We start from the raw sequence: 21725 nt of genomic DNA, 5'->3' as shown, positions 1-21725 counted from the left end.
TAAACTATACTGTCTATTCTATGCCATCACCCTATAGGACTGTGAGCATGATGTCGAGAGTAAATGATACGAGAAAAGGAGGCACAATATCCAGGATTCCACCATTCCAGTTTGTATCACCAGCACCAAATGGCACTGTAGCTAGTCGTGTGAGCTTCCTATCATGAACGAAGAATCGTATCAAGGCACGACTCACCATCGCACTGGCACTCGCCCTGAGCTCTAGTTAGAAAATAGTGTGAGTGGGGGAAAGAGGGAGTGGAAGACTCAACAACGAGAACTTTGCGTCCTCGTCGTGCTTTTTATGCCTTCGAAGGCTGATCAATGTGCCGACTTCGGAATGCGTTGGGGATATCAGTGGAGTCGGTTCGCGAGCGCTGTGTGAACATTAATGAATATTGTATTCTTGTGGTGCGCAAGAACTTGGTGCGTCTCGGATCTACTTGGACTTACTCCAAATTTGCATAGCTGCAGCCGAGTTAATCTGCAGTGCCGTGCATTGACGTCATACTGCGCATCATAACATGCAATGGCTTACTTTTCGGGCCTACAATGCCAGTGGAAGTTAGCTCGATTCTCACATCAATCGTGCTGCTCGACACAGCTTAGATATCATTCATCAAACAAATGCACACCCCGAAGGAGAAGACAACAAAGCACTCTGTCCACGGGTTTTGTTATTTTACCATTATTATGTTAAGTTCTTGACATGGTCTTTACATTGTAATCACCGCAATACGTTGCTTGAATTGCCACCGTAATCTAATTGGTTGTGTTTGTTACCATGCATTGCGACGCCGTTACGATGTTTCCGTTTTTATGCAAAGTTGACAATACGTCACAATGTGTGGTAACGTTCGCGGGATTTTCCTGATGACTTTTCCCCCATCTCCCGTGCTTAGCTTCATAAAAATTTCGTGTCATTTGTATGTCTGATAGAGTACCAAAACTGCTATTGAAACGCCTCCTGGCAGTTTTAAACTCTCACGATACAGCATGAAAACCATGTGGCCATAAATAGCCCAGCTGAGTTCTGTACGGGTAACGCCCAAGTTAGCATCAAGTTGGACTTCGGAATGATCCGACGTTATCACCTCACCCCCCATTATTGTTTGGTGCAAGGCCACCATCACAATATAAAACGCCCCATTCGAAGTGCGTGTTTGTAATTGTAACGCCCCCCGAAACAAGAGCACGTATTCGGAATGCCGCACATTTACAACTCCCCAGCCATGATATCCTCACTCAGCACGTGCACATCAACCAGATATCTGATGGGTGAGTCCCGTTCGCCGCAAGCTATGAATCGCTAATGGAAGGCACACTATCAACCAGTGTCGTTGGCTACAGTCGTTGCCTATGATTACGGTACGCTCTACCTCATTTGATGGAACAGCAGGAGTGTGTTTACGACAGGCACATGCGTATGAATAGCGATTAACTTCGGTCAAGAGGTGAGCGCTTGAGCCTTAATACTTAATTTTCAAGCGACGATGAGGTTCTTATCGACTCTGTGTAGCTTCAACTAATTTGGGTGCGCCTTTAGAGAACAGACCACTTACACGTTACCGATAACCTGCCTCGACCTTAGTCGTGCAGAATATCGCGGATGACATATAGCTATGCATACGTGAGTACTATTTGAGGTTGAGCATACTGCAGGCAGCTCAGTCTTCTTTCACATAGCTTCGATATGTAGGCCTGGCTCAAACAGTGTACGCTGCGAGCCACCCTTTTGTTTTCGCCGTATAATGTTGATATTTGCGCTTTAACAGAGTTTCCCTGCGTCAGTCTTTTCCATTTCAGACTTTCAGAGAATAACATAACCAGCCTCATAGTTTACTACTTGCCGATCTCCCTATCCGATAGGGTATGTTATAGTCTATCAAACTCCATTTGAAGCTAATGGTTTCATATCAACAGACGTGAGTGCAGCTCCCTATCGTTAACCACTGCTGTGTATATAGGCTGATACTTGGGTGATTATCACGGTGCCCAACGAAAACAAGCTGTGAGTCCATGAAATTTGGTGTACTGGATCACGTGTATTCAGATTCTTGACGGTATATAGGTTTCGCCTTATGGAACTTGATGGAGTTAGCGTTACCAGCTACTTTAGTTGCAGTTCTTCAAGGTAAAGTCGCTGAAGTAGAATGAGTAAACAGCTGAGCAAGAAAGTCACTTAGGTGTCATGACCGCCCGTGTCTGCGCACTCTACCGAAATTCCAAGCGATTATCTATATCGCTGTACAGTGGGCTCGCCCTTGTGCAATTATTAAACGTTGCTTTAACTATTACAATGTCCGTTCCGCCTCGCGGAATCCATGGTAGGCTGTGGTCAGCATACATATCGTTAACATTGATTACTGAATTTCCAACGTAGCACAAGAGGACGTTATATTTGGCGTCCCTGGCTGCTTCTATAATACACCCGAATTCAAGGTCTTGTGGTTCTTCGGGTTTTCGAATGGGAGCATATGTGCATATGAGCTCACGCTGATTGCACTCCTTGTGTACCGCGCGGTGGGATGGCGCTTTGGGGAGTCCGACTGCCGAACTTCTCCGTCGGGGACAGGAGGCATTATCAGCTTATTAGTGCATCAAGGATTGCTGTACTTTGTATGGTAAGCTAGTTGTTCCATGTTATCAGAAACGTTGATTGACTGGTTGTGTAGGGTGGTTACCTACGAAGCCCTGAGCATTTAATTTTCAAGCGACAACCTAACAAATGTAGGCACGATACAAAATCATGCTAATTTTCACTCTTCTAAACTAAGGTCATCGGTTTAGAGCAATGTGTTATCTTCTACACTCAACTGCTTGACGTTGGTCCTTGAAATAGGACTCTTCTGCGTGCTGTGTCCATGGCTCATTCTTTCTATGAGACAGAACCATTCACGTTATGCAAACGGTGGATACGAATCGAGTTGTTGGGAAACTGTGGGCCCCATTATATTCCAAGGAACGGAGACGAGTTGGTACGAAGCAGGTGATCCTTGCGAATGCGAAGTTTAAGGAGAGGCGGTGGCGTATTGAGGTAGATATGGAACAATTCGTCACATTAACGACGAGCAAAGTTAAGCAACTCTATGGAATGCCACCAGTTTGATATCGACTTCATTCCCATCCCAAAATATCTCATGTACCGGCTTCTTGTCCGCGGCTAGACTTCACGAAGCTGGTGTTTACTTGAGTACTTCAGACCGTTATTTTTTTTCTAATTAGGTATGTTGTTTTATGAGATGGAGAAAAGAGGTGCCCAATTCTACAGAGTGGACAGCTCTCTTCGCGTATCAAAATCGTCGGAAAAGACGGGACGAGTGAGATGCGGTACGAACGGCTGTTTACTTACAGGTGCTTCGGTTCTGACACTCTCACGTCTGCTGGTTCGGGTGCGCTCATCCTAATTTGGTTCGTCTTGTACACATACCACTGCAGATGTGTTGTACCTGACTCCAATCTCCAGGACCCGAGTAATACTTTTGAGCAGTACAAGGAAGTGTCCCGGGCAGTGGACCAGTACATGTGGAAGAACACGTTGCAGGTGAATTTTCGTCGCGCGGTTTGGACATACAAGTACTACCACTTCGAAAGCTGATTTCGGCATACGCCAGCCTCGATCCTCGGCATGCAGGGTTGACCCTTGTCAAAGTGGTATTTGTCCTCGGATTTGTGGCGCTGGCGTGGACCCCCCGGGACCTTACCTCAACCACACGAGGCTGAGCAAACATTGTGGCTGTGTGGGTGCGAACGTTCCGTAGAATGTTCAGGTATGACCCTGGCACGGCCTCAGTGAATAACATTGGTAGGGATTTGAGGAGTTTGTGGCATATGATACAAATCGGTGGTTGTACGCAAATGTTGCTCGTGTCAGTAGAATGCTTGTCATTGTTCTTGATCAAGAAAAGATGTGGAAGCTAAAGCTTAAATGAGAGAGGCGGGATACAACGAACACGTGGCTTTCATGGCACTGGCTAAGATACTGGATACCAGCCGTACCATCGGCTTTGTCGTTTTGGATACTTTGGACCAGGAGCTGGTCAGAGGCAGTGAAACGCCGATAACCAGAGGGATTGTGGATTTGATTAGTCAATGCGGGATTGGTCAATGCGGACAGGGATCGGCGCCGCGTCGGGATCAAGTGGGTCACTGGGGAGGGTCAGCGATGTTTGTAGCATCTTGGTACTAATCGATAGCAGAGTCCTCGGTATAAAAGAGCAGGCTCGTCTTTCGGCGCTTCAGCGTTCAGACAACATTCTTTCCATTATCATTTTACAACAAGGTCACATATTTGACATGTCACTCGTCGAGAATTCTTCAAGCATCATACCATTGCTCGGCATATATGACGTACCAACGGGATATCTGATGGGTGGGACTTTAGACTCAGAGATAAGACCCAATGTGGCGAGTAGCTGACCAAATAAATTTTCAATGAAGTCTCGCTGGCCACGGTCGTCGTCTATGATTACGGTACGCCCAGATATTCATTCACGTAATTATACCATCTCATAATGTTTGGTTGGCCAGCTCTTAACCTCGATCAAGAAGTAAGCGAATCATCATGGATATCAAACGCCAGCCAGAATCTAATCGAGCTTTGCTATAGTTTCGACTTATATGGGTGCGTCTCGAAGAAGTAGTGCAAACCCATGCTACAAGATGGTTGACTTATTATTCTACCCTTCTTAGGACTATGGATTGTCACCACTAACGTATAGCTACGCATATGTGGGTTATCTGGCACACCAAAAGAAGTCCATGTTCACAGCTAGAGGTATTGCATAGCTTCGATATGGGGGCTTGTTTTACACACTGTGAGCTATTGGATTGCATATTACACCGGCAACATGGTACTTGTCGCTAAATCCATGTGTAGAGTTTCCCTCCGTTGGTTTCTTGCGCGTCTTCGCTCCGTACAACGGTCTTAGCATCTTTCCAGTTTACTACTCGCCGATCTCTCTTCCGGATGAGGTATGTACAATTTTACTTTGATTGACCGGCCGACGTCAATAATCGTTTCTCATATAGGCGTGAGTCTCCATCGCTTCCTTCTTCCTGATTTCTATCAACTTACCGCTGAGGACTCTGTTACCGAAAAAAATAAGTTGTAAGTCAGTTATTTATGTTTTGTGCCAGTGTTGTTATCTAAGGTTATTTGGTGGGGTTCAGGTTCCGTATTTTACAATCTGATGGAGTTAGCAATGCCTGCCACCCTAGTAGCAGTCATTCAAGGTATAATGGAATAGCACACTGTTATCAAAAGGTCAGCTAATCGCGCCGGCTAGGTGTCATGACTGCCCGCGTTTGCGCGCTATACGAGAATGCCAAGAGAGTGTTTATACTCCTCTATGGCGGATTGGTCACTGTGCAACTGTTGAACATTGCGTTGACTATTGTGATGTCTGTTCCCCCACGCATCCTCTATAGTGAGATACATTAGCAAGTGTATATTTGGGCTTTGATGCTAAAACCACGGGCAGCACATGAGGTCACTATTCTCGGCGTTCCGGGATGTTTCCACGAAACTCCTACATTCCCAGTGCTGTGGTTCTACACGGCTGCTAACGGAAGCATCTGTGTTTATGAGCTAGTTCTTATCGTCCTCCTTGTTTACCGCTCGGTGGACAACATCCGAGAAAACACGCACTGGGAATTTGCGGTGGAAATACAAGGAATCATCAGCTTGCTTACACGTCAAGGTTTACTCTATTTTGTTTGGTATTGCGACCTCTTCACCCCCTCCGATGCACAGGCTGACCACGTGTTCAGGGTGATAACATATGAAGTCCTCAGCATTCAAGACTCTGATGCAAATTTCAAAGAAGTAAGTAATCAAAGTGAATACAACCTTTCATTGTATCAACGAGCATTATCTCAACAGATTACTGTGCTGGCGACTACACTAAACGGTCTAACGCTGGCTCTTCAAACCGGACTTCTCTGTGTACTGGGTCCGTGGCTAATCCTTTCCATACGCCAGAACCATTTGTGTCACGCGGGCGGAAACTATTGTATGAGCGCCGCAGGAAGTGTGAGCTCGCTTGTCTTTGAGACACCAACGATAAATTTGCGGACAGCAGATGACCCTTATAATGAAGCTTGAGGGGATTTGAGGGGGATACTACTTCGATACTAAACTAGTCCATCTCATTTTATTACTCTGTTATACGCGCGCCCGCCATTCCATAGCACCACTGATCGTTGGTTTGTGCATGTAACCAACATGTAACGAAATTAGGTGGGCCGGAAACCGTGAGAAAGTAGGGCTCGGTTACATGCGATCCCACGCCTTTCTGCTACGTGCCGGTTTTTGCGGATCCACTCTTGCACTCGTTCTCGCCGTGTTTCTTCTTCAAGTGGCCTGTAGCTATGCCTTCCACACGCTCACCTCCCCTGATAAAGTCCCCCAGCTGAATCGGCCTTGGAACGGTGTCCGAAGTATGGCAGGTTGTGACAGCAAGCTGACATGAATCAACAAAGGTGAACAAACTGAACACCTCATCAGGGCGCAGGCCCCTATCTCCCCTCGATCAAAAATCCTTCCGCCTTCTCGCTTCCCCTTGATTGCCTCCTGTGGCTCTCTGCAGGTACCTCCTCAGCGCTCAGGAGAGGACTGGCACCTTCACTCGCAAGCCGATTGGGCTGAAGATGTCTGCACCATTGATGCATCCAGAAGAACGCGATAGTCCCAGCACGGATTTGGAGAAGGTTGCACCAAGGGAGGACGAGGCAGCCCACGCCGTCGACGCACTGGTAGCAGAATTCGACGACCCTAACATAGACCGTGACCAGGCGGTGGTGGGCGTTCTAGGTGGGCAGCACGGACTCGTCTCCTTACCATCATCTCTCTGACAAGTCTTCAGAGGATGACTCGCCATACCCCGAGGTGCGCTCCGCCGTCGCAAACACGGATGACCCCGAGATGGCCTGCTCTACCCTACGTGCTTGGGTGATGGGTGCGCCGCTCTACCTATAACATCACTGATGAATTGTGATATCTGATGCGTGTGTTATAGGGATAGTCTGGGCTGTCATCATATCGGGGCTGAATCAGTTCTTTCACTTTCGCTATCCGTCGGTCAGCATATCCAGCCTAGCGGCCCAGCTGCTCTCCTTTCCGGTCGGGCGCCTGTGGGCTAGGGTACGTTCTTATCATACCTACTCAGATGCGCCGCACCCAATTTCGGGCTTCAGTTCATGCCAAACGTGCATATATTCGGCCATCCACTTAACCCTGGTCCGTTCGCGATCAAGGAGCACGTTCTGATAACAATCATGGCGACAGTCGGTGGACCCTCCGCTTATGCTGTGAGTTCCCTAACTCTGTGATCACGCAACAAGGACGCGCTCACCACACTAAACAGACCGATATTCCAGCCGTGCAGCGCTTCTACTACAATCAAAACTATAACTTCGGTTGTGAGTCAACTACAGTGCCCACTAACCTTTCCTATCATTTACTTGTCCTTCCTCGCTGTTGTGTTCATGCGTTGGAATCGAATACGCAGACCAATGGATGATGGTGATGTCAACTCAACTAATCGGATTTTCCTTTGGGGGAATCCTGCGGCGTTTCCTGGTCTCTCCGCCCTCTATGAGTACGTTCCTTTAGTCCGCTGAGTCTCTTACCCTAAGCTAAGCATACATTGTAGTCTGGCCCGTCAACCTGGTGACATGCGCGCTCTTCAACACCCTTCACTCCCAAACCTACGCGGGCATTGGTGAACGTGGAGGACTTTCGCGCGGGCGTTTCTTCTTCTACGCCTGGCTGGGCAGCCTATGCTGGTACTTCTTCCCTGGATACCTCTTTCAGGCGCTCTCCTACTTCACGTGGGTGTGCTGGATTGCGCCGGACAATATCGTCGTCAATCAGCTGTTCGGATACAAAAGCGGCCTAGGCATGAGCTTGATCACTTTTGACTGGTCGCAGATCACCTATATTGGGAGTCCGCTCGCTGCGCCGTGGTGGGCAGAGGCGAATATATTTGCTGGTTTCGTGTTCTTTTTCTGGATCCTGACGCCTGCTTTGTACTATACTAATACGTGGTACAGCAAGTACATGCCGTAAGTAACCCCAGTTCACACTTGGCATTGGAGTATGTACGCTAACTTCACACCTAGTATTTCATCTCGCACGTCTTACGATAACACCGGCAAGGAGTACAACATTACCCGGATACTGACGTCTCACGCAACTTTGAACCTCACCGCTTACCAGGAGTACAGTCCGCTATTCCTCTCGTAAGTCCATCGTTAAGGTACGCATGAATTTTCCTCAAGTTCTATTCTGCTAGGTCGACATTTGCTCTCTCGTACGGACTGCTGTTTGCCTCGATGACGGCAACGGTCACCCATGCCATCTTGTTCTTCCGCAAACAAATCTGGAGTCAAGCGCGGCGCTCACTAGATCAGCAGCCCGACATTCACGCTCGTCTCATGGCGCGATACAAACCTGTCCCCGAGTGGTGGTATGGGGCTATCTTCATGGCAATGTTCGTTATGGGCGTCCTCACCATCGAACTTTGGCCAACCGAGATGCCAGTATGGGCATTCCTTCTTTCGCTCTTGATCTCCTTTGTATACGTTGTCCCCGTTGGGATGATCCAGGCTATCACCAATCAACAAATTGGCCTGAAGTAAGCTTCACGTTCTATCCCACCTACCCTTGGCCCCTAACTTCGCGCGCCCACAGTGTTATCACCGAGTTCATAGGTGGATACGCCATCCCCGGCCGCCCCATCGCCGTGATGCTCTTCAAGACCTGGGGATATATTACCATGTTCCAAGCACTCGCGTTCACGGCTGACTTTAAGCTAGGACACTACATGAAGATCCCGCCGCGCTCCATGTTCTGGGGCCAGATCGTCGCGACCGCGGTTGCGGCGACGACGCAGCTCGGCGTGCAGGTGTGGGTGTTCAACAACATCCCAGACGTGTGCACGCCGAAGCAGGCGAACGGGTTCATATGCCCCGGCATCGAGGTGTTCGGCACTGCGTCGTTCATTTGGGGCGTGATCGGTCCGCAGAGGCAATTCGCGGCGGGGCAGTTGTATCATGCGTTAACGTATTTCTTTATTCTGGGTGCGGGGCTGCCGGTCGTGGCGTGGTTGATTTCGCGGAGGTGGCCGAATAGCTTCATTCGCTACGTGAAGTGCGTTTACCCGTTTTCCGTTCATGCATACGACCTAATGCGACGCGTCACATAGCTTTCCTCTCATCTTCGCCGGTGTCGGATATATTCCGCCAGCCAGCGCGCTCAACTACGTTCCATGGGCGATTGTCGGATTTATCTTCCAATTCGTCATCCGACGATGTTACTTCTCGTGGTGGACTAAGTACAACTGTACGCATATTCTCTTTTCCTCTTTCAACTCCGTAACTTCTCTGGGCTATGCTCCCTGACATGATTCGCACAGATGTCCTCTCAGCCGCACTCGACTCTGGGGTTGCGATCTCAATTATCTTTATTTTCTTTTGTCTGCAGTACCCCGCCAACGGAGCCATCGGAAATCATAACGTCGCGAAGTGGTGGGGGAACAAAGTGTTCCTCAACACTGCGGATGGGAAGAATAAGCCGTTTCTGCCGTTGCCTGAATCGGGGAGCTTTGGGTATGTTTCATTTATCCAGTGGAAAGTAGTGAGAACGTCTGACTTATATGCGCTTTTTGGTAGACCAGCGAGTTGGTAGATTTGTAGATCAAAATTGCAGGGTTTCCCTCCATCATAGCTGTTTGTATCCGGTATTAATCTGGAATGGAGAAGCAGTTCCACTTCATAGTCAACCGTAGGTATATGCGGAACGAGAGCGGGTGTATCTGGTAGACTTGTACATTCCGTTCAGCCCGAGTGTAATCGGACAGGTTTATGTTCCCAGGATGAACTCATTCTCGTGATTCCCTCAGCGAAACTGAGTGAAACAACCAGATATGGGAAGTGAGAGTCACCACAGTCAGTATCCGAGCCACCTTTCCCCTCATCGCTATACTTCTCATCGCATTCATCTCTACAGATGAGAATAACAGTGCTGCCAATTTTATGACGGTGTTTACATCACCGACAACGACACTGCAAACCGTGGCCGTTGTAAGAAGGAGAGGATGCAATGTATGTATCATAACCAAGACATACCAAGTATATATAGACCAACAGCCCTGCTATCTAGGAATGATTCCTATGTGCGAACTGTGTCACATTTGTCTGATATCTAACGGCTTTACTTGTCACAGCATCCTAAATGGTTCCCATGGAGAAATTACCGGTGGTATCATCTCAAATGCTACTGGCAGTTGCCCACTCTATGCTATATGATGCAGGGTCGGAATCTGTCATGAGCAGATGCTGGGGCGATCTATGTTTATCGTTCGGCTTTCTGATATGATGTTACTTTTATTTATTCGGCAATATCCTCTGTTGTTTGTATATAAAGACTCCAGGATCCCAAACTTGTAACCATAAATCCCAGCAGCTCATCCTGTTTGAGCTTCTCTTCTCCCTAGCATGGCCGATATCTTGAACTCTCCCGCTTTGGTGCCTGTAGTAGGCGAATTTCAGGCCAACAGCTATCTAGATGGTGTGATAGCAGCGCTAGGCCTCGCATATACTGTCTCACAGAGTCATACAGTGGCTTTGATTACACTTGTTGTCTACGACTATAGTGGGTTTCCGGTCCTTCTTCACTGAAATTATAACACGCTTCTTCAGCTCTTAACCTAAGCAAAGAGGTAAGCCGATGTAATTCTAGCTGAAGAAATTATGACAGTGCTCAGCCATTCCACTTCGAAGGTTGATTTGATATGGGTGAATGCTCGCTGCGGATATATTTAGCAGAAATTCACAGTGTTACAGAAACAGAAACGGTCGTGGATGACGTACTTATATGTGGCTGTAAGCCTTTCCTCCGCTTGCTAATTGGTAAATAAACTAATACAAGGTTTGATCTTCAGATACGCTACATGGGAATAGTTCCTGCAGTGTGAGTCATGGAATGAGTTATACAGTGTTTTGCTCAATACCAATTGTGGTGTTTTTGACGTATTCGGGATAGTGGAGAATTCTATTCCCCATCAAAATCTAATATAGTAAGCTCGATTTTTGGCCATCTGTTGTTTTTAACTATCCTCATTTATGGTAGACGTAAGTCACCCCCTACCATAGATGGGTGCCCGGCTTGAATCGCTCAATGATACGCGGTGAAATGGCGTAGATGTAAGATGAGGTTCGATCCGTTTTGTTGCACGCATCTAAAAATAGAGCATGCCCAGGTGCAGCCTCCTGGGGCTCGACGCAAGTTGCACAGGGTCTCCTGATAATAGCTGTGCAAGGTGCGGTTTATGAAGCATTCAGTTTTTTATACTTCTCATACTGTATTTTAGTGATCATGACCGCTCGTGTTAGCGCTCTATACGAGAACTCTAAAAAGGTCATGATCTTCCTATCTGTCACCTTTGTCTGCGTTCAGCTGCTTTGTTTTATCCTGAACATCATGACATTGGTGCAACCTTATGGGTCCAACGGTATGCACAATCTGATGTTTTACTTTATGGCCAAACATTACAATCCATTCGCTTCAGCAAGCGTTTTCATTGTCTTGGGGTTTCGGCTATGTATGGATGGCACCCCGGAATCTCCGCTGGTCTGGTCTGGGCCCCTGAACGATGCGGCCTCTCTGTTCTACGACTTGCTTCTTGTTGGTATGATCTTGTATCGTTCAAGATGGCTCTTAAGGGAGCACATCAAACAAAGTTCTTCACTGGGTCTTCGAGGGCTCATGGACCTCATCATCGAACACTCTCTTCTGTACTTTTTATTGTGAGACGAAATCTTCCGCCATTTCTCAGGAACAACAGCTCTAATATTGACATAGTGTGATTGTATTTGGCGTAGTTTCTATTGTGGGGGATCTTGCAACTGGATTGGTGAGCAACGCTCACACAAAGTATATTCCTATTGGCATGGGGGAATCGCTGACGTCCATCCCGTTAGAGCACGGTAGGACATGAAATCATAGACGAGTTGATGCCCATTCTGCAGATTATATTTGGTTCCCTTCTGGGGCCATGGATGATTTTGTCTATTCGTGAACACCATTCAGCCCAGTTGAACAAAAGTTCAGCAACAAATAAAGAGGAAGTCAGCTCCGTTGCATTCAGACAAGTGTCTGCTCGAGGAGGGGGTACCAATACAAACGCCAACGAGGGTCATGCTGGCGAGAATAGCATTGCTGTTTGAGAAGATTGTGCCCTCGTTCAGTGCATCCGGTATTGCCAGATATATACGGATGCTTTTCAAAGATACAATGTAGTCCACGACAAATATCGTGTCGTAATCATAGATTTCTGTAATGGGAGGTGTAGCATCGGAGTAAATGTTGCACCTTCCTTAGGTTAGCTTGCGTTTCTCGTCCGCACCTCAAAAGAATCGGCTGCACCAGACTACTATGACATTCATCTACTAGATATTTAATATTGTTCCTATCCAAGTTCCTACCAATCTCTTTCCTGATCCAACACTTAGAGGGATACCAGCCACTGAAAATAACGTCCAATAACTGCAACAATATACGAGGGTTTGGGTCCTTATTCAGTATTCTCTCCTTTACTACAACATCCTCGTGACGCACCAGTAAGCCTAGGATACCCACCCATTAATAGCTTGATAACTCTCCGCTCGGTCGCATCACTTCTGTACGCTCCTGCAAACTCAATGCCTTGAGCAAGTTCTCCAGCCACTAGCTCCCAACGCCCTATGTGGCATTCGGGCTGGCGATTCACAATAAGCTTGACGTATCCTCCCATCATAAACGACACACGGTTTGATTCAAACACTGTCCACATTCAACCAGCGAGGTCACCAGCACCCCCTTGATAGCGCAAGCACTCAAGAACCAAAGGGAGGCAGCTTGCTATCTCTCGTTTGATCTCGGCCCGAAATAAGAGAACACCCGGGAATTCCGCCTCAGCTTCCTCCGGGTTTAAATGAAAGCTTGGGGTACTCCGACGTCTCTACTTCTCTCCAGAAACATTCTTGCTTTTCAGCGCTCAGCGCTTAAATTTGCTGTTATTGACCGTGTGGTTGCCTCACGTTTGCAGTTCCCAGCGTTCCACGCTGTCATGCCGGCGCGTTCTCCCGAAGGTACCACTCGTGCGCGCACTGCTTGTTCGCTTCCAGGTCCGCTCTAATTCGTCAATAATGTGAGGGGAGAAGCCGCGCCGCGCTCCGGTATCTTATCAATAGGCCGGCCTTATACACTGCGCTGTGGCTGTGCAGGGCTGTGCCTGCTCCTCATCGCCCCTTGGTTTGACGTCTGTCGCAAACGTCACCCGAGGACATGAAAAGTCCGTCTTCCGCCCTCCCTCCGTCAGACCAAAACGTTCTTAGCATCTCAACACGTTGAATAACATTCTGTCGTTTGCTTCCACTACCTTCTTGCTGCGGACCGTTTGGACCTTCCAGTAGCAAGTTCTCCATATCTGGTCACCTCGGAGACGTATCGCCGCTGATGTACTGATTGTGATGCAGATGACGCCCTGTTGGCCTGTCCATCTCACTCTATACATTCACCCACTGCTCCCATGTACGAAAGGCTGTATAACAAGGTCACCGCTCAGTCCAACGTGATGATTGCTGGCTTTTACTCTGAAACCCACCCGTCCATCTTGTTCCGCCTCGGTCGTCTGCAGTCATCCACCTACCCCGTTCCTGTCTCTCCGGTCGCTCGTCGGAATCGCTCGAGCCGCGCACAGTCACAAGGCGTCGCGCGCTCAGACGGTCCAATCTTACGCAGCACTTTGATGCGGGGGGAGAGGGGCATTAGCACAAGGGACGATGGTAGTCTTCAACACGACGGTGTCGAGTCTGAGCCCGCTGCTGCTGTTCGTACCACAGGCGCTCTGGTCGCTGTCCGACAACACCAGTACCAACGCAACCAGTAACACAGCCGTAGTGTCAAACTCGTCGCAGGGCAGGGCGATGGCGTTACTGCAGTTCACGGGCACGGGCGTCTGGTATGTTTCGATCAGCCTCGTTTTGACCGCCTGCACTTTGTATTACCGACGACTGGCTCACCTAGTTCTTAGGATCTACGGAAATTCTTCGTCCACATCCCTTGACAACTGCGTTGTCGTGGTTGATGGTAAACGGGATTCATGCATATCCGAGCTGGATCCGGGAGACACGACGTCGATGCTTCTGTACAACGGTATCAGCCTCTCTCCGGGCAAGCATATCATCGAACTGGTGAATCTTGAAAATCCCGAGGGAAATATTGTGGCGCTGGATCACGTACGCAACCTTTCAATATCCATCGCATCGTTACATGGTGATGTTGATTGTTGCTTTGGATAGGCCAAGTTCGAGAGTAACATTTCGGGCGCTAACGTTTCCCAAACTCAAGTTCAAGCAACGACCCTCGGAGGCAGCTATCACGGAGTATGGTCCAATGCCACACAAGGGAGGTGAGAATACCGCAGCATACCTCACAGCGACAGGTGTTCACCCACATACACTTGCGCAGCATAGCTAACTCGCCAACTTCATCAATGAGTTACAATTTCACGGTACGTTTTCTTAACGTTACAAGTCAGTGCTTGATATTGATTGAACGCCTGTTTTTCGTTGTCGGGTACCCAGGGTGCGGCCATATTCTAAATTGCCGATGTGCACGCCTCAATGATGACTGCATCTATTCTTGTGCCCACAGGTCAGACCATTGCGCTCTATGGTCCTACGAACATCTCCAGTTCGCCGTTCCTTGTGATGGTTGACGGATCCGATCCGACCGCAGTAATGCCGAACGCGCGCCTATCATCTCCCAACGCGTCTTCGGCTTCGACCACGCTGCTGTATTTCAACAACAGGCTTTCGGCGGGGCCACACACCATCACCGTCCGGAACAACCCCGTGAGCGAAAGAGACGTGCTCGCCGTGTCCCACTTCGAGGTCACGTCCGTCTCAGGAAGCACCAGCACTAGCAACGGATCGGTATCGGCGGCGCTGATCGTCCCCCCGATCGGCGGCGCGTTCCTGCTCCTCGTGGGCGTCACCATCTTTGTGTACTGCCGCAGACGTAGACGCCGGCTCGCCAAGATCCGTGCTATGATGAGCCCGCATCCGTTCTGCGATCTCGTGCAGCTGCCGCACGCGCCGCTTCCGATCGCGCAGCCCCGAGAACGTAACCGCGTGCCGGTGTCGATGTGTTTCAATGTTGCTAATACCGGTGTCGATCCCGAGGCTGGGGTGCAGCCCAGCCCACCCGCTATATACGCGAGCGAGGGGCGGGCGCGGTATAAGCCCCCGAAGCAGCGGGTGGAGGCGACGGAAGGTGTGGTGCACATCGGCGAGACGCGGAACCGACCTGCTGGACGACAACTGCATGACCAGCGCTCGCTCGCTGGGCTTGTGCCTGCCGCACAGACCGAACATCGGGCGCATCAATCTGCCGGTGGTACCACACATGATGACGCGCGCAGGAAGCGGAAGCGGCGGCGCAAGGCCGTGCACACGTCTCTGTGCGTGCAGTTACCGCGGTCTTCAGTGCAGGCACGGGCCACGGGCGTAGCTCGTAGGGTGGTCCCCGAGAACGGCAGGGACGAAAGCCGTGCTCGAGGCGATGACGGGGAGGGTACGAGGCGACGGTGGCGACCGCTACCAATCGCCCCCTTTGCGGACCCGGGTATGGCGCTTTCGGCGGCGCTCACGCATGAGCGGGCCAGCGGGCCACGGTACAAGGTGTACAAGGTGCCTGTGATAGAGGTCCCGCCACCTTACGATCGGGGTCATGTACGCCTCTAATGGACAGGGATTTCAATCTGTATGTACTTACGAAAGAGATGTATTAATGCCTGTGCATGGACACATTCACATGTTATTTTACGTAGTTTTAGTGTTGGGGTGATACTGTATTCCTAATGAAATTGTTGGTAGCTGATTTTCTTGACTATGTAAAAATGGTGTCAATACTTCAGCATGGGTCATGGCGCAATCTATGATATGAGAAGGAACTTCTGGCGATAAAAGATGTCGTACATAGAGAGACCCTAAAATGTTCTCGCTTGCTACGACTGGCTACCGGGTCCTCTACCTGCTTCGCCATCACCCGACTCGCTAGCGTCGCTGCCCGTCCAATTCGTTTCCTCGTCCACATCCTCATACCCAGGAATCACCAAATCCTTCTTGTCAACCACCATCGTGGCACCGGCAAATGTCGTGAGAAAGAAGAGCGAAATGTGACGTGAGAGCTTCATCGTGAAGCTCGTGATCTCCGAGCCCGCGCTCGCGCGCGCGTTGAGCACCGTCCTGAATATGTCGGAGGACACGCCCTTCATGTGGCCCCTGTCGTACAGCGATATATGGAGCTCCGCGAGGTGCGGGAGGAGCGGCGGCTCGGCGTTCCCGGAGAGGCAGGAGGGCATGAGCGCCCACAGGAGGAAGCTGAGGCTGCCGGTGGGGCCGAGGTCGGCGCCGACGAAGAGGCGGCGGACGTGGGGTGCGTGCGTGAAGACGTTGCGCCAGAAGACGTATTCCTGTGGGAAGGTGCCGATGATTTTGAGGGTGTGGACGTCCGACATGGGGATGTTGTAGACGAGGGGGGCGTGGTCGAACGTGTCCATGCCGGTGCATGAGAAGCTTGCTTCTACGTGCGGATGGTGTGCGGAAGGGCGGAAGTTGTACCACTCTGGGCCCTCCAATGCGCATCTGTACGAAGTGATGCCAAATGCTGAAGTGTTCTTTTTGAGAACAAGAGTGCGAGATGGGGTCGAAGGATGTATTGGTTCTGTGAACAGCTTGGATGGTAGGATTGGACTTTTAGTGAGTCCGTATCTTGCGCGCCACGAGCCTGAGATTTCTAGGACGCTTACGCGGGTGGAAAAGGGGAAATCGAGGTGGCCGATGATAAAACCATATGTCTTGAAGTCCATCTGTCGGAGCTCAAGCTTTTGCAAAGATGAGAGTGTTACGAGACGGTCGTCAGGGGGGGCCACCATGCTAGGTTCAAAAGGCACCCCCGCCAGACGGCCAGAAAGTTGGAGTTTCTCGAGTTTAGTTGCACTGCGTAGTGTATCCAACAGTTGGTCAGGAGTAGGCATTTCTTGGTCACAAACATTAGTGATCCGCAGCGAAGTGAGGCCTGCAAAGATCGATGAGTTCCAGAGGAGAGCACCTTTGTCTAGCGTCAGTTCGCGCAGGACGGGCGTTTGTCCACCGAACAGTTCGCCATTGATAGGTAAATCTTGAGCCTCTGTGCCATCGTTGTCGCGCAAAAACGAGATGCATAGGGATCGGAGCTGGAGCGCGTGATTTTCCTTCAGGCAGCGCGAGACCAAAGTCGGGCTAGCTACAAGGTGAAGGCTGCGAAGCTTTCCTACGTCCCGCAGGAGCTCTGTCAGTATCGCGAGGTGTGTACCGTCCATACTGAGGGGTGATTCTAGCTTCATCTCGATGTCTCGCGGCACGTTCTGCGAGCGGAAGAGTATCATGGCCAACACGCGCAATTCGGAGGTGACGCGGAACGGAAGATAGCACCATAGCTGGGGGTGGCGGAGTGCAACTTCACGGATGAAGCTGCACACGTGCGTCCAACGGACGATGTCTAGATCCTGTGCGCCGCATCTGGAGCTGAATGTCAGGATGTTGACTAGGGTTTCTTGCGGGAGACTGCCGAGTTTCGACAGCGCGTTGCACTGCCGCAAGTGAGCGAGCTGTGCGCTGTTCATGGGAAGGAAAGAACACGTCGCTGCATCTGTTCTAATATGTATGGTAAACGGGCAAGACAATGGGGCGTAAAAGACTCACGTCTGCAAACTGAAATTAAACGTTTGGTGAGCGCAAAGCGAGCGTTACCAATCGCGGGTACATGTCTCCGGAAAGCTCCGAGGCAGCCAGGATCCAAACATGAGTACATAACGCGTCGCTAAATGCGGCTGCTCATTAAGAAATTCGTTCCGTCGCTTGCCGTCTCGCTTTTTTCTCCTCCTCTTTCCTTTCTGCCGTCTGCTCCCCTTTCGTCTTCCCATCCTACCTCTAGTCAGCTCCCAGATAAGAGCTTCCTCCAAAGTAAACACTATATCAGATATGCCTGCTGTCGTCCAGCGTCCCGCACCTGCCTTCAAGGCAACAGCCGTTGTCGACGGCGACTTCAAAGATGTTTCCCTCACTGACTACCTTAGCCAATGGTATGAATCTGACAGCACTCTTGATAGCTTCCCTTTCTAATATCGCTTCCACAGGGTTGTCCTCTTCTTCTATCCCCTGTAAGTGGCACTCTACTCCTTAATGACGTGACGCGACGCGTCTCTGTCCGGTCATAAGACGGTGATGGCTGACTTTCATCACTGCCACCATCAGGGACTTCACCTTCGTTTGTCCTACTGAGATCCTTGCATTCAACGATGCGCTTCCTAAGTTCAAGGCCCTCGGCGCGAACGTCCTTGGTACGTCTTCTTGCCCCCCTCGACTTACACGTTCCCCGTTCCACACCTCTCGCCCTTTCAAACGTCGGCTTCATCAATCTAAATTACACCTGCCATCTTACAGGTGTCTCTACCGACTCCCACTTCTCGCACCTCGCGTGGTCTCAGAAACCCCGCTCACAGGGCGGTCTCGGACCCTCTCTCAAGCTGCCCCTCGTCGCAGACAAGTCGATGCGCATCTCTCGCGACTACGGTGTTCTCATTGAGGAAGAGGGTATCGCCCTCCGTGGTCTGTTCATTATCGACCCCAAGGGCATTCTACGCCAGGTGACCATCAACGACCTCCCCGTTGGACGGAGCGTGGACGAGGTCATCCGGCTCGTCGAGGCGTTCCAGTTCGCAGTGAGTATCCTCTGTTATCTGAACCTAGTTTGGGAAGGTACATGATGCTGATTGAACCTCGCGAAGGATGAACATGGCGAGGTGTGCCCCATCGGCTGGCAAAAGGGTGCCAAGACGATGAAGTCGGATCCCAAGGGCTCCATGGAGTACTTCTCCACTTTGCCCGACGCGCCGCTCGCGGACATGACGAACGGCAACGGACACTCTGTGGATGGCGCGAACGGTATCGCGAAGAAGCGAGCTAGGATTGACTAAATTATGAGCATAGATAGATGGGCTTTAATGTCAAGGACGTTAGACAGAAGGATCCGCATAGTTGACTAATATAACCTACAGCTCATTAGTATAGAGGAGAGCGTAGAATACTCACCCGGGATCTAGGTTTATTACCCCTCATCCTGATACACCACTCCAGATTCGTGTAGCATATGCGGTAGCGATAATTGACCCGTTGGAATGCTCATATTAGCACGTATTCCAAACACTGTGATTTATGTAATACCAGAAAGGAGTGAGAGCTCTTGCGACGTTAGCGTGATAGCGATATAGGAGTGGTGACATCTGAAACGAAGCTGAATAAACGCCTTCCCTTCTCATGAAAGTACGGCTAAATCAACATGCCACAAACCGGTAACCCAGATTGGCTGTCAACCGCCCTACTTCAAAGTACAGGGCAATCTCACGCTATCCTATGGCCGCTATTTTGCAATATAATACGCCATCAGCGTTCAAAGGATTTCTGGTCAAAGAGGTTGTTATCTTTATCATGTGGCCAGCTTGCGCTGGACATTTCCCCCCATCGATACACCTTTGTAGAGGTGGCCGGTCACGAGCCTGAGAGAAAGTGTTAAGTCCTGCTATTCGGACCTAGATAGATCCAATGCTATAGGATCGGGGATGGCGGAAATCAGATTTATTAAAGATATCAATCTGCCGAGAGTCCTAGTTAGACATTAGCTGCTGATGTGATCCGCTCAGCGCTCAGCGCCACATGGGAGTTGCAGCTTGTTAGATCCTCAGGTGAAGTCATACTCACGGTCGACTCTACTTTGCACGTCTCTGTTATCCAGGCTCGGTTTGAGGAAACGCAGGGTACTGATCGTAACTTGCGAAGGATGAACATGACGAGGTGTGCCTCAACGGCTGGCAAAAGGGTGTCAAGACGATGAAGTCGGACCCCAAGGGCTCCCTAGAGTACTTCTCCACCTTGCCCGATGCACCGCTGGCGGACATGACGAATGGCAATGGTCATGCTGTCGATGGCGCGAACGGTGTTGCCAAGACGCGTGCTCGGGTCGACTGATTTACGTGCGAATGTAGTACAGATGCCAGTGCAAAGTATGCTAATACGGATAGATGAACACATATACTAGACTAATCTAACCTACAACTTGACGAATAGGTGGCACCAGGGCCGGCGCTGAGCTCACGCCTCGGGTGTCGTTGCTGAGTACCCGATGTTTTGTGAACTATCCGCACACCGAGTTATCCCGTGTCAGATAGGCATGGTTTTCAAGACGGTTCAGCACTCAACAGAGCAAGTCTACTGTTAGCCACGGGCTGATCTCTGTAAGGACAGTACACCAGAGCTCGGTACAGTGACACAATATTCATGGTCATACATGAGCGGAGAATCGTAGAAACAGTGAAAAAATATCACTCTCGATGACCCGGCAAATGTTGTCACCATCGAGTCATGCACGGGTGCTTGCTGAGCTCGGCGAGCATTCAGCAAACGCTGTACATCCATGATAATGACGAATATGACACCGTCGTCACGAAAGTATGAGAGGGAAGGGGAACAACGCTGAAGAACGGAACCGCATCACTGCAAAGACCACCCACACAAACACGGCGTACGTACGATAGAAACTTGATAGAAATGGACCCTTTGCGCCACCGCCAGGACCCAATGCAAAAACGATAGATCCCTCAGTGGTGCAAACGTTCAGGTACGGATGAGACGAAACAGCGCTTGCGCCCCCATCAGGCTGTGCAACACAGGGGTTTATTTTGAGTGTATGGGGTGGTAAAGCTGCGACAGATGCGGGAAAAGGGAACAAAGGGGAAATGAGACAGTGATGGGGGACGGGGGAGAGCTTGGGAAGAGCAGAGACGAATATGGAGACGAGTCCTGAGCGCTTGAGCACGCGGGAGAGTGTATAGGCAGTAGTGTGCCCTCCGCTATATATAATGTTGGCACAGCTAACAGAATGCACGTATTGCGGAAGAAGGTGGTGTATGATAGAGTCACGGACCGTTTGCTTCGCATCATTCTCCAGCAATGTGCATGTAACGGAAGAAAAAAGAAGATAAACGCACCTTCGACGTAGAATATAATCTTTAAAGGTATAAAGCTCAACTATTGGGCATAGGTTCATGATGGGTTTATATTCGTTAGACGAAGTTAGTCATTAAACCCCCCTTTTTGTAAAGCGTTATTCGTCTTTGAGTACTTGAATAGTAATGGAAATGGATGGCTGGTATTTGCGAGCTTCGGGCATGAGCGTTCACGCGTGACGGTTGCCACCCTGTCATCTCCAGGGACCCATAGGCCTGCATAGATAACAAGTGTCTGTTCACCTCGCCACCTGAACATCCATTCTAGATTCAGATGCCATGGACACCGCCTGTCCATGTCATGTCAGGCTTGATAACGAGACGAAGTTATGGGTTGATGGAAAATATGAGCCATCAAGAGGCTATAGGCCATCAACGATGACTGCCTCCCAGCTCGACCTGGAAAGTGTTGTGTGCTTGGGTATTCTTGAGTTATTGCTACTTGCGCAGCCTCTTGTGGGATGTAACTCAAAGCACAGCTTTTTCTTTTGAAAGTTCTATGTAACACGTTGAGGCGTGAAATCAGGGTATGTCCAAATGCCACTGATTGATTTGAGGCTAAGAATGTTCGAC

At 49.8% G+C, this 21725-nt stretch overlaps 8 protein-coding genes across 8 annotated transcripts; 6 read left to right on the top strand and 2 right to left on the bottom strand.

The window, feature by feature from the left end:
* Nucleotides 1-2071: 2071 nt before the first annotated feature.
* On the top strand, nucleotides 2072-2730 carry CONPUDRAFT_84076 (uncharacterized protein). The gene is made up of 4 exons (XM_007773852.1): nucleotides 2072-2134; nucleotides 2187-2327; nucleotides 2384-2624; nucleotides 2676-2730. Exons 1-4 carry the CDS (start codon nucleotides 2092-2094, stop codon nucleotides 2704-2706), a joined length of 456 nt encoding a protein of 151 aa, XP_007772042.1. The 5' UTR covers nucleotides 2072-2091; the 3' UTR covers nucleotides 2707-2730.
* Nucleotides 2731-6485: 3755 nt separating this feature from the next.
* Nucleotides 6486-9872, top strand: CONPUDRAFT_108922 (OPT oligopeptide transporter). The gene is made up of 13 exons (XM_007773851.1): nucleotides 6486-6814; nucleotides 6867-6959; nucleotides 7020-7144; nucleotides 7198-7311; nucleotides 7368-7422; nucleotides 7512-7601; nucleotides 7656-8067; nucleotides 8125-8244; nucleotides 8298-8639; nucleotides 8696-9154; nucleotides 9210-9346; nucleotides 9420-9612; nucleotides 9676-9872. The coding sequence occupies exons 1-13, from the start codon at nucleotides 6652-6654 to the stop codon at nucleotides 9689-9691; spliced, it is 2319 nt and encodes a 772-aa protein (XP_007772041.1). The 5' UTR covers nucleotides 6486-6651; the 3' UTR covers nucleotides 9692-9872.
* A 628-nt stretch (nucleotides 9873-10500) lies between these two features.
* On the top strand, nucleotides 10501-12083 carry CONPUDRAFT_75489 (uncharacterized protein; the record flags this gene model as incomplete). The annotated part of the gene is made up of 10 exons (XM_007773676.1): nucleotides 10501-10657; nucleotides 10705-10724; nucleotides 10831-10887; nucleotides 10947-10975; nucleotides 11135-11136; nucleotides 11265-11324; nucleotides 11376-11516; nucleotides 11574-11693; nucleotides 11887-11991; nucleotides 12034-12083. 10 exons carry the CDS (start codon nucleotides 10501-10503, stop codon nucleotides 12081-12083), a joined length of 741 nt encoding a protein of 246 aa, XP_007771866.1.
* Nucleotides 12084-13609: 1526 nt separating this feature from the next.
* CONPUDRAFT_138922 (uncharacterized protein) lies at nucleotides 13610-14698 on the top strand. Its single transcript, XM_007773850.1, has 5 exons — nucleotides 13610-14006; nucleotides 14079-14283; nucleotides 14347-14456; nucleotides 14516-14558; nucleotides 14632-14698. Exons 1-5 carry the CDS (start codon nucleotides 13828-13830, stop codon nucleotides 14647-14649), a joined length of 555 nt encoding a protein of 184 aa, XP_007772040.1. The 5' UTR covers nucleotides 13610-13827; the 3' UTR covers nucleotides 14650-14698.
* Nucleotides 14674-15792, top strand: CONPUDRAFT_156853 (uncharacterized protein; the record flags this gene model as incomplete). Its single annotated transcript, XM_007773849.1, has 1 exon — nucleotides 14674-15792. The coding sequence occupies one exon, from the start codon at nucleotides 14674-14676 to the stop codon at nucleotides 15790-15792; it is 1119 nt and encodes a 372-aa protein (XP_007772039.1).
* A 96-nt stretch (nucleotides 15793-15888) lies between these two features.
* Nucleotides 15889-17804, bottom strand: CONPUDRAFT_145914 (uncharacterized protein). The gene is made up of 2 exons (XM_007773848.1): nucleotides 17794-17804; nucleotides 15889-17740 (listed from the first exon to the last, which is right to left on the bottom strand). Exon 2 carries the CDS (start codon nucleotides 17712-17714, stop codon nucleotides 16056-16058), a length of 1659 nt encoding a protein of 552 aa, XP_007772038.1. The 5' UTR covers nucleotides 17715-17740; nucleotides 17794-17804; the 3' UTR covers nucleotides 15889-16055.
* Nucleotides 17805-17993: 189 nt separating this feature from the next.
* CONPUDRAFT_138920 (thioredoxin-like protein) lies at nucleotides 17994-19273 on the top strand. Its single transcript, XM_007773847.1, has 5 exons — nucleotides 17994-18173; nucleotides 18228-18251; nucleotides 18346-18431; nucleotides 18535-18812; nucleotides 18879-19273. Exons 1-5 carry the CDS (start codon nucleotides 18073-18075, stop codon nucleotides 19065-19067), a joined length of 678 nt encoding a protein of 225 aa, XP_007772037.1. The 5' UTR covers nucleotides 17994-18072; the 3' UTR covers nucleotides 19068-19273.
* A 728-nt stretch (nucleotides 19274-20001) lies between these two features.
* On the bottom strand, nucleotides 20002-21193 carry CONPUDRAFT_75485 (uncharacterized protein; the record flags this gene model as incomplete). The annotated part of the gene is made up of 4 exons (XM_007773675.1): nucleotides 20002-20111; nucleotides 20201-20281; nucleotides 20677-20996; nucleotides 21135-21193. The coding sequence occupies 4 exons, from the start codon at nucleotides 21191-21193 to the stop codon at nucleotides 20002-20004; spliced, it is 570 nt and encodes a 189-aa protein (XP_007771865.1).
* Between the last annotated feature and the right edge of the window lie 532 nt (nucleotides 21194-21725).

Source organism: Coniophora puteana (genome assembly GCF_000271625.1).
Source record: "Coniophora puteana RWD-64-598 SS2 unplaced genomic scaffold CONPUscaffold_11, whole genome shotgun sequence".
Lineage (NCBI taxonomy): Eukaryota > Fungi > Basidiomycota > Agaricomycetes > Boletales > Coniophoraceae > Coniophora > Coniophora puteana.
The sequence above is the reverse complement of the archived record's forward strand: the minus strand, read 5'-3'. Positions and strand labels throughout refer to the sequence as shown.

Excerpts from the sequence above, each read along its gene's own strand:
- CONPUDRAFT_84076 (XM_007773852.1), top strand. The coding sequence starts at position 2,092 with ATGGAGTTAGCGTTACCAGCTACTTTAGTTGCAGTTCTTCAAG. Across the intron at positions 2,328-2,383 it reads TCCGCCTCGCGGAATCCATG|CACAAGAGGACGTTATATTT; the intron begins GTAGGCTGTGGT and ends TTTCCAACGTAG. Across the intron at positions 2,625-2,675 it reads GGATTGCTGTACTTTGTATG|GGTGGTTACCTACGAAGCCC; the intron begins GTAAGCTAGTTG and ends CTGGTTGTGTAG.
- CONPUDRAFT_108922 (XM_007773851.1), top strand. The coding sequence starts at position 6,652 with ATGTCTGCACCATTGATGCATCCAGAAGAACGCGATAGTCCCAGCACG. Across the intron at positions 7,145-7,197 it reads TCGGGCGCCTGTGGGCTAGG|TTCATGCCAAACGTGCATAT; the intron begins GTACGTTCTTAT and ends TTCGGGCTTCAG. Across the intron at positions 7,423-7,511 it reads TCAAAACTATAACTTCGGTT|ACCAATGGATGATGGTGATG; the intron begins GTGAGTCAACTA and ends TCGAATACGCAG.
- CONPUDRAFT_138922 (XM_007773850.1), top strand. The coding sequence starts at position 13,828 with ATGGTAGTCTTCAACACGACGGTGTCGAGTCTGAGCCCGCTGCTGCTG. Across the intron at positions 14,007-14,078 it reads TTCACGGGCACGGGCGTCTG|GATCTACGGAAATTCTTCGT; the intron begins GTATGTTTCGAT and ends CCTAGTTCTTAG. Across the intron at positions 14,284-14,346 it reads ATATTGTGGCGCTGGATCAC|GCCAAGTTCGAGAGTAACAT; the intron begins GTACGCAACCTT and ends TGCTTTGGATAG.
- CONPUDRAFT_145914 (XM_007773848.1), bottom strand. The coding sequence starts at position 17,714 with ATGAACAGCGCACAGCTCGCTCACTTGCGGCAGTGCAACGCGCTGTCG.
- CONPUDRAFT_138920 (XM_007773847.1), top strand. The coding sequence starts at position 18,073 with ATGCCTGCTGTCGTCCAGCGTCCCGCACCTGCCTTCAAGGCAACAGCC. Across the intron at positions 18,252-18,345 it reads GTCCTCTTCTTCTATCCCCT|GGACTTCACCTTCGTTTGTC; the intron begins GTAAGTGGCACT and ends TGCCACCATCAG. Across the intron at positions 18,813-18,878 it reads TCGAGGCGTTCCAGTTCGCA|GATGAACATGGCGAGGTGTG; the intron begins GTGAGTATCCTC and ends AACCTCGCGAAG.